Source organism: Nicotiana tomentosiformis, chromosome 1 (assembly GCF_000390325.3).
Source record: "Nicotiana tomentosiformis chromosome 1, ASM39032v3, whole genome shotgun sequence".
Taxonomy (NCBI): domain Eukaryota; kingdom Viridiplantae; phylum Streptophyta; class Magnoliopsida; order Solanales; family Solanaceae; genus Nicotiana; species Nicotiana tomentosiformis.
The window spans coordinates 84,918,405-84,935,467 of NC_090812.1; the positions used below are offsets into that span (position 1 = coordinate 84,918,405).

Consider the following 17,063-nt stretch of genomic DNA (forward strand, 5'->3'; position numbering starts at 1 on the left):
CTTTCCATGCGGTTTAATGTGTTACATAAATTGAGCTGAAAAGTATATTAAAAATTATGTTGAGGCTATGTGCCAGTATTATAGGGACCCTTAGAGGTCATATTGCTGTGAATTATTGTGTTAAATTAAAAATTCATACTTAGTCATATTAATTTCATTGCATATCATAACTCAGTTTTATGACTCTATTTTGATGCATATAAATATTTTGGGCCGAATGCCCTGTTTTACTGTAATGCCCGAGTGGCTTGAGAGGTTTATGACTGAGTGAGGCCGAGGGCTTGATTTATGTTACGTATTTATGGGATCGGGCTGCACGGCGCAGCATGTTACATATTTATGGGATCGGGCTGCACGCCGCAACATGTTTGATATCGGCCGAGGGCCTGATTGTGAGGATGCGTGTGGATCGGGGCTGCCTGCCTGCAGCATACTTTATTATTATCGCACGTGAGTTGTCCGTGCAGATTATAGCGCTTGGGCTGAAGGAGCCCCTTTGGAGTCTGTACACACCCCTAGTGAGCGCAGGTACCTACTGAGTGCGAGTGCCGAGTGCTGAGTGACTGGGAGGCATGAGTGATTGTGAGGTATGCCCGAGTGGCAAGAGTGATTGTGAGGTATGCCTGAGTGGCAAGAGTGATTGTGAGGTATGCACGAGTGACACGAGTGACTGTGTGGTTTGCCCGAGGGGCTGTATTTGAGTGATGTTCTGCCCGAGGGGCTGTATTTGAGTGATGTTCTGCCCGAGGGGCTGTATTTGAGTGATGTTCTGCCCGAGGGACTGTTTATGATTTTATCACTGAATTGCATCGTATTTGCATGCACACATGACATACATGCATAGAGATGTATTTTTTTCCTCATGCTGTACAACATCACATCATTCATGATTTCTCGCACATTTTGACAGATGGGTATAGTGATGCATTTATTTTACACGTGTTATCCGGAAGGAAAACGAAACATATTATTTATTATTGAGAAGATTTTTGGAGAAATTTATTGTTTTCAAACTATTCATATTATTGGCAACTTCGACAAACGATTTGAATTTTCACTAATGTATTTGAAAGAAAGAACTACTATTTTTTAAAATCATTATTTGGGTGAGTATTTTATCCCTGAGTTACTTATGATATTATTTGCTTTATGTTATGGATTGTTGTGGACTATTAGTTTTGGACCCGACCTTGATAGAAGCTCGTCACTACTTTCAACCTACGGCTAAGTTTGTTACTTACTCAGTACATGGGGTCGGTTGTACTAATACTACACTTTTACACAAAGCTCCCCACTAGACGCAAATTGCCGAATCAACACCAGGCAGTATAGGAGTCCTTTCTTTGATCGGCCTTCCCCAGACCAGAACTGAAAGGACATACCAGCCCGTGCCTGGCAGACTAGAAAAAATGAACAAAAAGTAGTTAAGTCACCTTCAGGCTTTCTTATTTCAGGAAAGTATGTAGTTACAAAAATCAAAATAGTAGTTCTAAAATGTTGGCCCTATTAGTTGTTGTGGGTCACGAGCATATAACTTATTTTGAATTTCTCTTTATTTTATATATAAGCGAATGTGCAGATATTGACTACTGTTGTTGCTGTGCTCGATGGTTGCGGTACTTAAAGATGTACCTGCGTTCCTGGTGTAACTGCCCCTTATTCAGGGTAGCCTTAAATTTTATAGAAGCTTTATTTATGTACTATTCAGACAAATTATGTATTTATTTTATTTTCGCTTTGTATACTCTATTTTTAAAAACTCATGATTTGTACTAGGAGAATGTATAAGGTTAAGATAATTATTTACTTAATTTTTTTTAATAATTATTATTAAAATTAGATAGTTGAAAGTTGACTTACCTAAGCACCTGTTTATCTTTTATCTTTTCTTGTTTGTACTGTGTCCAAATTACTGACGGTGATTTATTGGTGTACTAACGATTGAATAGTTCAGAGTAGTGCTCTCATATCTGTATTTCTTCATCACATATCTAAATTTACTGATGGGTGTTTCGGATATAACGAGAGCGGCAACTGAGATGGGCACTGTAGCTGATTCTCGAAAGGGAATAATGGGTTAAATGTGTTTGTGCTAAAAATACAAATTTCCTATATTCTTGTAGCTGTTACATCAATAGTATTTAGTTGTAATCATTACCTATGGTTATCCGGATAGCAGTAGCATTTTAGAGTGTTTTACGTCCTCTTTTGCAGATATATTGTACTATCATACATACTATTTATATGATGGATGAAAACCCTACTGGATATGATAATCCAATTTCATAGCTAGAGATGGAGCACTATTTGGGTGACGCCGGAACACTTGAAAAAAATAAGCACACTGCTCAACCTGTTTTATCTAGTATATATATACACACGACTATAATGCAACCTCCACTGACGGGTTATCATGATGCGACCTGGTAGCCTTGCGCACAGAATGGAAATTTTTTCTTTCTTATAAAAACTGACAACTTGAGATCCTAGTGCTGATGTATATACGAAGTGGAAAAAGATATATAGCGTATCCTACGCTATAAACAAATTAACTTACTATTAGTAGTACTGCAAGAATCTTGAAAACTGCCACCGTAAAAATAACCAAAAGTTTCAAAAAAAACAAAATTTTTTAGTAGTACCCAAAAAGAGAACCTATGAACACTCATTAGTCGTCCGCAAATTAAGACACGGCCTTCTAAGCACAGCCTGTTTTGCGCTTCTGATTCGCACAGAATTCTTAATTTAGCTTAATTACATGGCGCACGAGAAACTAGTAGAGCGAGGTGGAGCAGGTATCCTATCCCCGGAAGTGCATGCTTATTTATTTATTTATTTTTATTAATGGATGAGGCAGTACTATGTATATGTACACACACCATACATAGATCTATGTAAGGAAGAAGAAACTCCTAACAAACAAGAGCCGGAAGCATGCATGCACTTGTACAGGAAGGATCCTAACTACTAGGAGCTAGGCCAAAGTGATCATTATTAGGCTAGTTTAAGCAGCACACTTGACGCAGGTGCAGCCAGTGCCGCACTTGCATTGAACCTTGCCAGTAGCGGCAGTGGTGCCCTCACTCTTGGAACATGTGCACGGATTGCACCCACAGTGTTCTCCACAAGAGCACCTCTTGTGCTCCATGTTCGCATCACCCCCTGACACACACCTGCATATATATATATATATATGGAGTATATTTCAATCAGTGAGTGAATAGAACTATTCCTATTAGAGATCGATCGAGTAGTATAAAATATACCTGCAAGCAATGCCACCGGGGCAGGGAGAAGGACAGCCACACCTTTCATCGCAAATAGCAGCACTTCCTCTTAGGTCAGCCATATCTCAGGCGGAGGCGGATACTACTTAATTAGTATTAAGGGGGGATATGGGAAGCTGCCTGCTATATATGGGCAAAAAACTCAGATATTACGGTGAAGTGTAAACTGCATGCAACAAGAAAAGTGCAACAAAATAAGGAGCGCGAGAGGATAGCTCTGACCTAGACAAATATGTTTATCTTAAATGAGATAGACGATATATATATAGTTGGTGAGTAGATAGAGACGGCGTGCCCTTAAATTTGGTATTAGCTACAGAAGAACCAGATCCAGCCTCCAGGTGGCTGCAGTGTGCAGGATTCTAGGACACTATATATCGCTTCCCGATTGACGCCTGGCTGTTACGTGTCAAGCCCCGCGCTTCTAAGTTCTAACTCCTCTAATTTCTCTTGCCATGCATGTGCTCTCTACTATTAAGTTAGGCGTCACTCCTCTTCCAACGTTTCCCTTTTCCTTTCAAATATTCCTGCTCCCAAACTTTCAATTTAGATTATATAGTTTGACTTGATAAGGAGTTTATTTTTTGAAATATATGATTCTAAAAATTTAAGGAATAAAATATTTATGGGTTCATAATATTTATATGGCTATAAAAGCTTATTATTAATAATAAAGTGGATAAAATAAAAAGTTTAAAGTTAAATTATTTTTAAATATAAAAATATATCATTCTTTTTAGAACGGATTAATAAAAAAAAATGTCTTTTAAATTAAAACGGAGGGGGTACTATTTCCAGCATACGTATGTAAAAATCAGGTTAACATTTCTAATTTAATAAAATAATAATAATGTTTACTATTAAATTAGTAATCACATTCAAGGACAAGCAACTCTCCTCCGTAAATTTGATGTAAATTTATAGATATTGCATGGGTTGTTATATCCGTAAGTGCGTAATTTTTGACCCGCACATTAGAATTATTTTTAGTAGTTTTAGTATTTTTAGAATATTTCTTTGAGTTTATATCTATAGGATTTCACTCTATTATTAATTTTAATTCTAGTTTAAAGCATAAAAATTGAAAACTATAAAAATAGTTTCATCCTATTATGCATTTTTATTTTTTCTTAAAGTCATTAGTATTATTTCAAATCTATTATGGTTTAACATATTTATCTCTATCTTTGTCTTAATATAATTTCTATAAAAAAATATTAAAAAAACACAAAAATTCTCTTATTTGTTACCTCAATGTATAATTTTAGTACTTTTGCAATTAGAACAATCTTATTTAATTAGCATGAATTAATAGTAGTAGTATTTTATTATTTTTAGAATTCTTGAGTCATAGTCCAAAAAATGTCTTGATCTGTTTAGCCCAAATTGAGGCCCAAATTTCGGACAATCCAAGACCCATCAACCCAATCCACCAGGCCCTTTTAATCTTAGCTTTCCATCCTTAACAATTCAATGGTCCATATTAACTCCCGCACCTTACATATAAGCTTCATGTTAGGGAGAACCCTAGGAGCCTAAGGGAAGAAAAAGCTGCACAAGTCTTCTTCTCCAATAAAAACCCAGCAGCTTCTCTCCATGAAAACTGGCATAAAATCAGTCCCTAAACAGTCCTGTTTGTGACCTCCCCCCTCCTTTAAAATCATCACTTCAATCCTTGCGTCCTTCACCATAAAAATCGACCCCAAACCCATTCAAAGTTGCCGAGTCATGTCAAGGTTTTTGAGTCAAAGTCGAGGTCGCTATCGAGCTTCGGTCTAAGATTCTTTGCTGGTTTCTCTTTTGCAAACTTTGGAACCAATGTTGTCTGCTTGATCGAGCTACAAAAAGAGAAAGAAATCATCACTTGAGGTTCATCTTCTTTTCCAATTCTTTTAGTAATGCTTTAGTTTGTGTTTATAAAATTATTGAATGAATAGCCTGTTACTATGTGTTTGAAATAATCCGTCCACTTGCTTAGATGATATTTATATTTTATTTCATGTTTAATCCTTTTCAATTCTAAGGTTCAATTAATTTCTGTGGTAGTTGAATTGTTGGCCAAATAATAAATCTATTTATTAATTGATCTTATGTTCTGGATTTAGTTGAAGATTAGAAAAATAATTGGGTAGCACTATTGGATAAGAATTTCAAATCGGATAAGAAAATTTGGACCTAAGCATTGGGCTAAGGTCAATGGGAATTAAGTGGGCACGAATGAATAGTGTTGGCGGTCAGATGATTTTCATACTTTTGGGTTCAATAATTGGGTTGTGAAGAAATGAGTAAAAGCTGGCCCATTTTTTATTTATTTATAGATCAATGGATCATCTGAATCCTTCTAGCTTAGTCAGATAATTGAACTTGCTAATAAATCCAATAGCTAATCTTACTCTTTATCCACAATCAATTTTCATAAAATCACAAGACCTTCGCACAATACTTTAGCTTTAGGAAAATAACTCATAAATACGTTAGTGTGCTTTAGGCACGTATTAATCAAATTATCATGATTGTGTACACATTCGCATGACATAATTACGATTACCAAAATTAAACAAAGTACGTGTTCACACGACTTTGGCGAAACGATCTTAGCAAATTAATAAAGCGTGATTAATTGTGTACACGTACGTGTGACATGATTTTAAGTGCCCCAAATAAAATAGATTTACGCACATGTGATCCGTTTCAAAGATAAATCCATAACGCCATGATTAAAAGCGGTAAAAGGTAAAAACGCACATAGGTTCTAAAATACGTAATTTAAACAATTTAATTAAGGTAGGTATGATTAAAGCGACTGTGTTAAAATTACGGAATCTGGGAGTGCCTATGTTACAACCCAAATTCGCGTACCTTAGATAATGCCGTAAGTTAGTCGACATAAATCCGAGAAGAGATTATCTTTGAGATGATAAGAAGTTAATCCTATTGTTCTTAAACGATACAAGGGTGTATAAGAGTGGTTAACAAGTATTAGAAGTTAAACGAATCAAGGATGTTGTAACCCGTATTTTCGGGTAAAACTAGAGGTGCTTAATTGTCCCAAGAGGTCATGTTTTAATGTATTTGAATCATATAATATTTGTATCATAAGTCTTGAAATCAAGCGAGTTATAAAATAAAAGTCGACAAAAGTTGTCGCAACTTACGTTTATAATTTTACTTAAACTTTAGGTCAAATGTTACTACGGTTTTCTTCCAATGTACTTGAAATTATGGGGTGATCTACCCACAAAATTGAAGATCTATGAATTTAGTTTCCAACGCATTTAACCGTTTGTCGATACGATCTCGGAATAGAGAGATATTTACGTTTTTACGAGACTGCGCCAAGCAACTCTCTATGGGGCCCACATAGGTGATTTAAGACATATGAATATATATATAAGATGCCTCAACCCCATTTTAAGTCATTATTTTTCAGTATATTCAGACCTTAGAACCTTAAAAACACTCTCTCAAGGTTCTCTCATGATCCAAGACCCATACAAAGGGCAAACACCACAAATCAAGTGTCGGGAATCCCGTGGCGCTAGTAAGTTTCTTGTTCTTCTTGTTGTTGCTGATTTTTGTGTTGTTACAGCTCATGTGGGAGGTTGTTTTAAGTGTTTTATGTTCTGTAAATACTCCCTCAAGTTTTTAATATCAATCCTAGGTGATTTCAAGTCTTCTAAAGTAATTCTAGTGCCGAAAAAATTGAATTGATTGGTAGTTTCGCTTCCTTGTTCTTGTGGCAGCATTGGAGGGATATTTCGTGGACAATTAAGGTCAAATTGGAGTTTTTCTTTCCGTTTAAAGGTAAGGAACCTCTTACTCTACATGTATTTAAGATTATCCAAGTTGCGGCTAAGTCGTTGAAGCTAGAACTTATGAAATATATATATCGAAAGGCTTGGTAGTAATGTTGTTGGTTGGTGGACTATTTTGGGAGGCTCAATATAATTATTGTTAATGTTGTTTGGGCTGTTTGGTGATTGTCTTGACTTGTGGGAAGTCATATAAATAGGGGAGGTTCTGTCCGTTTCATCATAAAATAGATTGCGGTCGATACATAATAGTTACAACACTTAAACGATAACAATAGTGTCATTTCTCTTATTGTAGACTAAGGAATCGTGACATTTGCATAGCTTGAGGTTGGGCAGTATATACAAGGTATGTGAGGCTATCCCCTTCATTCATTTGCACGACTTCGATTGTACATAATGTAATGAACGAGTTTCCAAATATACTCTACTCTTAGAAGTTAGCAGTACTTACATTGTTGCCCTTCTTATGGAATGATTGATGTTGATGTTACTTCTCTTATTTTTATGTTATCAATGTTGTTGGTACTTTCTGATTCTTATAAGATTCTTGATGAAGAGTTAATCCTAATAACGTGTACGGAGGATACCGACCTTACGTCACTTCGAAAGGTTCAAAATGTGATTCCAATAAGTCCAGCACGCATCATATATATGTATCTATTTTACTCTACCGAGCTGCGCTATAGTCGGCCGGGTACGGAACCTATTGTGCAACCACTGATCAGTTGGGTTTTACCGAGCTCCACGTGGCCGGGTACGATTCTACCGAGCCTTATGATGGCCGAGTACGTTTTACCGAGCCTATTATGGTCGGGTACGATGTGATGATAATGATGCCCACAGAGGCGTATGTTTTAAAAGTTTATGTATATATATATATATATATATATATATATATATATATATATATATATATATATATATATATATATATATATATATATATATGTATGTATCATGCATTTCATGTCAGTAGCCCTCGGAGGTACCCAGATGTCACAGGTTGTATATTCTCTGTCCCTGTTTACATTACTGTTCTTACTTATGCTTTCCTGCCTTACATACTCAATACTTTATTCGTACTGACGTCCTTTTTATTTGTGGACGCCGCATGTCATGCTGCAGGTCCTGATAGACGGCTAGACGCAGCTCCCCCACCACAGTAGGCTGCCCAGTTCATCGGCTATTGGCGAGATCCCTTCTCCGGACTTGCCGTGGTCTTGGTATGCATTTTTGTTATAGACATTATGGGTATGTCGGGGCCCTATTCCGGTAATGTTGCATCACTTATGTTCCTTTAGAGTCTCATAGACAGGTGTCGACTCATGTATGGTTTGGAATGCCTTGTCGGTTGATTTTTGTTGTATAGTCTTTCATGGCAGCGTGGTAGCTCGTACCTTATATATAGTTTCTTGACAGTCTTGTCATCCCATGTTATGTATGCTAATATCATTATCTTTCATTGTTGGTTGTTCATGATCCATGTCTACCATTTATATTGATCTCGTCGGCCCTTAAATATAATAAGGAATGTTAGATAAAATGTGCGTTGGTGCTCGGCAAGTATGGCCCGGGTGCTAGTCATGACCCTCCAGTTAGGTCGTGACAGCCTAATACCTTCTCCCGGGTTAACAGAATTCCTTACCCGATTTTTTGATTTTGCGGACTTTAAAATAGAGTCATTTTCCTTGATTTGGGATTTTAAAATAAACCGGTGATTTGGGACACCATAAATATTCCAAGTGGGCAATTCTGAATTAAATAAATAATCTCATTTCAATTAATGTCACTTTAATTGGAAAAACTCCCCTATCCCTTCGGAAAAACGGAGGTGTGACAGCTCTGGCGACTCTGCTGGGGATAAGATTCCAGAATCTCTGGTTCAAGGTTCAGAATTCAAGCTTGTTAATGTGATCTATACTTGGCTTTATTATTTATTGATATTATTGTGTTTGTGTGCCTAATATGCTAATTGCCACTCATTTACCGCTTTGATATTATTTGAACTGTATTAAACTATTTTCTTACGCCTCCCTTCTGAGTCTTCTAAAAATATGGTGCACACGTACGCGTGGCCCACTTTTCTGTTTGAGGTCGTGCCAAATAGAACGAGGCCGGATCAGCAACTAGGTCGGGTAGACTTTCGTGCTCCCGGTATATTGCCCCCAACTCATCTCGAGTTGTCCGCTTGGGTAAGCCATGTCTAAAACACACCCGAGGGTTTAAACCTAGAATAACATAGCCTCATGTCGGATCCCTAGTAAGAACATTTGTTTGCATCACGTGCATCTGACGTTGGGGACTCAACACAGGGGTTGGGTCCGTCTAGGACATGTGTATCCGAAACTAAAAAGACCATCCTGATACATCTTACGTGCTACTTGTATATCTGTCTGATCCGATTTGTATGTTGACTGGCTTTTAGAATATGGAAAGAAAATTGAAAAAATACCAGAGAAAGAAAATAAGAGAGTGAAATTCACCTGGTTCTCATCAAATCCCTGTCTTCAAAAATCGAAGTGTGTCTGATTTCACTCAAAAGGTATTGAAAAATAGACTAAGATTTTGAGATATTCTCCACTTTTGGCAGAACTACGCGGGTCTGATTCTCACCGGGTGTGAGATACGTAGGCAAACCTCATCGGTTCCGGCCCACAATTTTCAAAAAATCTAAAAATATTTTCCTTTACTTCCTTCTTTAGAAAGTCTTTCTTTTAGACACCAATTTTACAAAAAATACAAAAACATTTCTTTTAATTTCTTCTCGAAATCCAAAAATATTTTCATTCTTTCGAAAATTGAAAAGAAAATTCAAGATTCAAAAATATTTTCTTTTTTTTTAGAAGTATTTCTTTCATATATTCAAAATAAAAGTCCAAAAATTCAAAAATATTTTCTTTCTTCTTTAGAAGTTTTTTTTTCGAAATTCCAGGAAAAAAAAAAGTCAAAATTCAAAAAAAAATATTTTCTTCTTCTTTAGAAGTCTTTCTTTTCAAAAATTCTTTAAAAAAAACAAACAAATCGAAATCCAAAAATATTTTCTTTCTTCTTTATAAGTCTTTATTTCGGAAATTAAAAAAAAATCAAAATCCAAAAAAAAAGAGTTAGTTTATTTTCTTTATTCCTAATCTTTCCGAACTACGCAAGATCTGATTCATGTTCCCACATGACACGTAGAAAACCCACATAAGGTTCGATCGAATGGTTTTAAAAAAAAAGAAAAAAGAGAAAAGAAAGAAAGGAAAGAAAAAAGAGAGAAAAAAGGAAAGAAAGAGAGTTGTTCATTCTAACATGTTTGTTGTTTTGAAATAAAACTTGATTAAAAGTGGTCGATTTGTTGGTTTGCAATGGCGAGTCCAGGATCCCTCAGAAATAAAAGCATCTTCTTGACCGAAGGAACAAGAACCACTATTGATAATCTAACTAAGGTCACGAAAAGACAAGCTGACAAGTTGGTGATAAAATGGAGGCAGATGTTGGCTGACTTCTACCAGTTTTGAGCAATAGGACATGCTCTTCTTGGATGATCTGTGATGATAGGGATATATGAAAATTATTTCAAGTCCTTTGGGAAATTAGTTGCTATGAAATCTCCTATGCCGTTAGTCTTGAAATTCGATAGTCAATATTGGGAACTGTTTGATCAAAAATTCAAAATTTGAGTGCTGAATCCATAATAATAAAAATGGTTGAATGCCGTAGTAATGCTGATGTGCAAGTTTGTGGCTAAGATGTCGCTTGGTAACTGAAAAGTCACTCCTCTTTAGCAAGGGAGGAGTCTTGGTAGCTTATTTTGTCGTCTTTTATGTTATCTGGGTTATACAGGGTTGTAACCTAGATTTCAGTTTGTTTGTCTTGTCGTCAAATCTTTCTATCCTTTATTCAATTAAATACAATTTGTCCTTTTGTGTCATTCCGTGCTTAGTTCTTTTCCCGCTAGTTCTAGTGACATGACATGAATGCAGTATTTTTGGCCAGTAACTGATTTAGTTTTGAACTGAATAACTGAGAACAAGACACTTTTGAGGATGAATAAAGAATCGAAATACTTTGGAATTAAGCTCGAGCAAAATTCATGTGGAACTAGAATAACCATACCTATGGAGGTTAATGATCTTTGCCTTCAAATCATTGTGAAGGTCGGGTTTGAGGAAGAATCAATTGAAGTTTGTTGGAAAGTTTGACATTAATGGATGTAAAGTGTCTTTCGACCGTGACACACCAAGAAGATAGATATGTTCACCAATGCTATGATCGCGAAAAGATAATATGTTTGGCATTCTCAAGGCTTGGAGGCCCTTTTTCTGCTATCCAAACACTTTATATCCTTCGCTGCCCGTTTTGAGCGTGTGTTATTTTCTTTGACCACCCTCTTTTGGAATCAAGTTTAGAGTTAAAAGTTTTTAAAAAAAAATGATGAATAGAAAAGTCCATGTCCCAAGGGTACAAACTGGGGCAAGTCTTAGAAAGTTAAAAAAAAAAAATAGTCAAAGTCCATGCCCCCAGAAAATAAAAGCTAGGGCAACTTGTTTTGAAAACAAAAAGAAAAAAAAAGAAGAAAGAAAGAAAAAATGAAAAAAAAAGAGAAAAAAGAAAGGCAAAGAAAAAGAAAGACGAAAAAAATAGTTAGGTCAGATGTATGAATTACGTTTGACCTGATTCCTTTAAAAAAAGGATATGTAGGCATCCTTACACGGTTCGGTCCTACCAAATAAGAGTAAAAAAAAGGAAGAAGAAAAAGACAAAATAAATCCAAAAATCCCAGTATTTGAAATTGGGGCAAAGATTTTATTTTACTTTTGAAAGAGTCGATTCCAAGTGTTGTGAAGTGTATGATCCCATCATTGAGTCTTTTGAATTTTCATGTCGTTCGTTCTTTTTAATCATATCCAAAAACCTTCCAAACAAGACGTGCTGATCAGTTTTGAGAATGCCAAGGAAAATTCGCAATGAGCAACGGTTGTCATATGAGAGACATGGTCATGGTTCTCGCTCAAGGAATCAAGACAAGAAAGAAAAAAAAATAAGAGAGTCTTACTAGTGAAAACCCTCACGGACACTTTAAGGCTACAGTAAGTAGATATAAATAAATAAGAGAGACTTGTTGGCGAAAACCCCTCGGGGCACCACTAGTCGAAAGTGAGTCATGAAGCTGATGCAAAGAATTGGCACGAACAAGCCCGACTTTAAAGGTCATAGGAATGGTACGAGGGAAGATTTGATCGATTTGATAGATCAGGCCGTTAAGTCTAAAATGCATGTCATGATCATTAAGTCTAGTTATTGAAAAAAAAAGACTTCTGTCCTTCCCGACATGGGCATTCCTTGTTAATATTGTTTCTTTGCATCATTGTGTCCTTCACTCTGAGTCAGTTCCTTGTCAAAACAAGCAAGAAAAGATTTTAAAATCTGCTACCAGCTTTTCATTTGCACAAAGTAAATTTGGCTAGTACACTCAGCTGTTACAATCAACATGCATTGAGGATTCATGCAAAGGCTTCCCCCCGAAAGACTCTTGTCAGCCTACTTGGCTAAAGCACGCAAAGATAACCTCAAGGTTAATAAGTGATTCTCTGTAAAATCGAACAAGGACTGTGAAGTGTGCACATTGGGAAAAAGGCACTTATTAGTTGTGATCCTCTCTGACAGACAAATTGCTCCAAAAGCAAAATTCATTCATGATATCAGAAAAGGTTATCCAAGAAAAGAAATCTCATTTTTGAGATAAGGCTGATTGAGCCACAAAACATAAATGACACTGGGACTGAAATAATTAGAGTTGATACAAAAAGTAAAGGCCCCTTGTAAGCAACAACAGAGTCTCCCAGCAGTGCAACCAATTACAAATGCAGTCAGTCTTCCAAAGGCTGGATTATCCCAAGGCCAAGCTGCCAAAGACATCAAGGCCACAAACCGACCACCATTTTTAAAACTGACAAAATTTTCTTTGTTTGAAACAGGAACAAAGCAGTGCAAGAAAAGTGTTTAGTCAATAACAAGCAAGTTCTTCCAAGCTAAAATCAAAGTTTTTGGACTACGGCTATCTCCAAATCAAAGCTTGGAAGCTTGAATTTTCCAGGTGTCGTGCCCAAATTTTGTCAGCACAAAGGTTGTTAGAGAAGGTTTTTACCTCCTAGACATATCCCTAGTTGAGAGGAATCTTTAGTTTTCTTTAAGTTCAGGAGTCCCGCCTGGAGAATAGGGTCAGTTTTTAGTTTCCTTAAGTTATTAATCTTTAGCATTCCTTGAGTTCATGGATCTCGCCTGGAGAATAGGGTCAATTTTAGTTTTCTTAAGTTGTTAATCTTTAGCATTCCTTTAGTTCAGGGGTCCCACCTGGAGAATGGGACAAGTTTTAGTTTTCTTAAGTTGTTAATCTTTAGTTCAGGGGTCCCGCCTGGAGGATAGGGTCAGTTGTTAATTTCCTTAAGTTTTCGATCTCTAGTTGTTAGTCATTAGTTTTTCTTGAGTTCAGGAGTCTCGCTTGGAGAATAGGGTCAATTTTTAGTTTCCTTAAGTTGTTAGTCATTAGTCTTTCTTGAGTTCAGGGGTCCCGCCTGGAGAATGGGGTCAGTTTTTATTTTAGTCAAGCTTAGTTTATAGTTTTCCTCAAGTCCAATCCCACATCTAGGAGACGCACTTCCTAATTTTGGTCGTTTAAGTTCATCCCTAGGAGACACACTTCCTAGTTTGAGTCATTCAAGTTTTATCCCTAGGAGATGCACTTCCTAGTCTGAATCTTTCAGGTCATACTTTTTAGGAAACGTACTTCCTAATCTTAGGTTACAAGTTTCATCCCTAGGAGACACACTTCCTAGTCTGGGTCATTCAAGTTTTATCACTAGGAGACACACTTCCTAGTCTGGGTCTTTTCAGATTATACTTTTTAGGAGACGCACTTCCTAGTTTTGGGTTATTTGAGTTCATCCCTAGGAGACACACTTTCTAGTTTGGGTCATTCAGGTTTTTTAGCAGATGCATTTGCTAGTCAAAATTTTCTTGGTTTTACTCACAGGAGACGCACATCCTAGTCGAGTCTTTAATTTTACTCTCATCATTGCATCCTTCATCAATAGCATAGGTGATTTATAGTTCTGCTAACAACTCACAAATCTTCCTAGTGCAAACTGGGGCAGAAAAATTTCTTTTATTTTGTCTGTTTTGCTATAGTAGCAGGTGCCCACCTGGAGAACGAGGGAAGTCATTTCAGAATTTATTTCAGAGTTATTTCAAGTTTCAAGTCAGTAGCAGGCGCCTACCTAGAGAACAAGGGAAGTCATTTCAGAATTCACTTCAAGTTTCAAGTCAGTAGCAGGCGCCCACCTGAAAAATGAGGGAAGTCATTTCAGAATTCACTTCAAGTTCGAGTCAGAGGCACCAGGAGCCCTCCTGAAGAACAAGGTCAACTTTAGGTTTTCAAGTTCAAGTTAGAGAAGCATCATGAGCCCGCCTGAAGAACAGGGTCAACTTCCAGTTTTCTTCAAATTCAAGTCAGCAGGATACCCACCTGAAGAATATGGTGAATTTTCAGTTTCATGTTGAAGGATCAAGTGGAGCTTCGAGGAAGATTCAAGACAAGAAGTAGATAGGATCTTGTATTTTCTTTTAATTTCTGCTGTATTTTTTGCTTTCAATTTATGATATAAATGGCAGGGACCATGGACCGGAGCCTCGAACGGTACCTCACTCGACTCTCTCATCCTTCCCACATATTTTATTATTTCATTCACCTCTGAACTACACGTGGCCTGATTTTTTTATAGCCAAGGATATGTTGGCAGCTCAGATATCAGGGCTCGGTCACAATCTTTTATCCATTATTATTTTATTTTTGAATAAGTGTCGGGTCAGAAATTAATTACGTCGCTTACTTGATTCTTTGCTCAAAGACACTTCGTATTTTCGAGCAAAGAGGGGCAACTATAAGTACGTAAATTTTGACCCCGCATATTAGAATTATCTTTAGTAGTTTTAGTATTTTTAGAATAACGCCATGATTAAAAGTGATAAAAGGTAAAAACGCACATAGGTTCTAAAATACGTAATTTAAACAATTTAATTAAGCCATGTATGATTAAAGCGACCGTGCTAAAACTACAGAATCCGGGAGTGCCTAACACCTTCGCTGTTATCTGAGCCTTGTTAACCGTTTTGCGAACTTTAAATAAATATTCCAAGGAGGTGTGACGGGTCAAAAATATTGTGACCGAGCCCTGTTATCTGATCTGCCTACATATCCTGGCTATAAAGGAATCAGGCCACATGTAGTTTAGAAGTGAATGAGGTGATGGAGTTTGTGGAGAAAGTGACATTAATCAAAATGGAATTATTTATTTAATTCAGAGTCGCCACTTAGAATATTTATGGTGTCCCAAGTCATCGGTTTATTTTAAAATCCCAAATCGAGGAAAATGACTCTATTTTAAAGCCCAAGAAACCAGAAGACCGGGTAAGAAATTCTGTTAACCCGGGAGACGGTGTTAGGCACTCTCAGATTTTGTGGTTTTAGCACAGTTGCTTTAATCATACCTGGCTTAATTAAATTGTTTAAATTACGTATTTTAGAACCAATGTGCGTTTTTACCTTTTACCGCTTTTAATCATGGTGTTATGAATTTATCTTTGAAACGGATTACATATGTGTAAATCCATTTTATTTGGGGCACTTAAAATCATATCACGCGTACGTGTACACTATTAATCATGCTTTATTAATTTGTTAAGATTGTTTTGCCAAAATCGGGCGAACGCGTACTTTGTTTAATTTTGAAAATCGTAATTATGTCACACGAACGTGTACACAATCACAATAATTTGATTAATACGCGCCTAAAGCACACTAACATATTTATGAGTTATTTTCCTAAAGCTAAAGTATTGTGCGAAGGTCTTGAGAATTATGAAAATTGATTGTGGATAACGAGTAAGATTAACTATTGGATTTATTAGCAAGTTCAATTATCTGACTAAGCTATTAGGATTCGGATGATCTGTTGATCTATAAATAAATAAAAAATGGGCTAGCTTTTACTCATTTCTTCACAACCCAATTATTGAACCAAAAAGCATGAAAATCATCTGACTGTCAACACTATTCATTCGTGCCCACTTAATTCCTATTGACCTTAGCCCAATGCTTAGGTCCAAATTTCCTTATCCGATTTGAAATTCTTATCCAACAGTGCTGCCCAATTATTTTCTTAATCTTCAACTAAACCCATAACATAAGATCAATTAATAAATAGATTTATTATTTGGCCAACAATTCAACCACCACAGAAACTAATTGAACGTTAGAATTGAGAAGGATTAAACATAAAACAAAATATAAATATCATCTAAGCAAGTGGACGGATTATTTCAAACACATAGCAACAGTCTATTCATTAAACTATTTTATAAACACAAACTAAAGCATTACTAAAAGAACTGAAAAAGAAGATGAACCTCAAGTGATGATTTATCTCTTTTTGTAGCTCGATCAAGCAGACAACATTGGTTCCAAAGTTTGCAAAAGAGAAACCAGCGAAGAACCTTAGACCGAAGCTCGATAGCGACCTCGACTTTGACTCGAAAACCTTGACATGACTCGGCAACTTTGAATGAGTTTGGTGTCTATTTTTATGGTGAAGGACACAAGGATTGAAGTGATGATTTTAAAGGAAGGAGGAGGTCACAAATAGGACTGTTTAGGGACTGGTTTTACGCTAGTCTTCATGGAGAGAAGCTGCTGGTTTTTTGTTGGAGAAGAAGACTTGCGCAACTTTTTCTTCCCTTAGGCTCCTAGGGTTCTCCCTAAGATGAAGCTTATATATAGGGTATGGGAGTTAATATGGACCATTGGATTGTTAAGGATGTGTAACGACCTAGCCGATCGTTTTGAGAATTTAAGCTCCGTTCGGTGGCATAAGGTCTTGAACAACTTCATATTATGTGTATTGACTTGCGTGCGTGGTTGAAT

At 36.5% G+C, this 17,063-nt stretch overlaps 1 protein-coding gene across 1 annotated transcript; it reads right to left on the minus strand.

The window, feature by feature from the left end:
- Positions 1-2,801: 2,801 nt before the first annotated feature.
- LOC104111533 (metallothionein-like protein 4B) lies at positions 2,802-3,533 on the minus strand. Its single transcript, XM_009621245.4, has 2 exons — positions 3,267-3,533; positions 2,802-3,173 (listed from the first exon to the last, which is right to left on the minus strand). Exons 1-2 carry the CDS (start codon positions 3,347-3,349, stop codon positions 3,005-3,007), a joined length of 252 nt encoding a protein of 83 aa, XP_009619540.1. The 5' UTR covers positions 3,350-3,533; the 3' UTR covers positions 2,802-3,004.
- Positions 3,534-17,063: the final 13,530 nt, after the last annotated feature.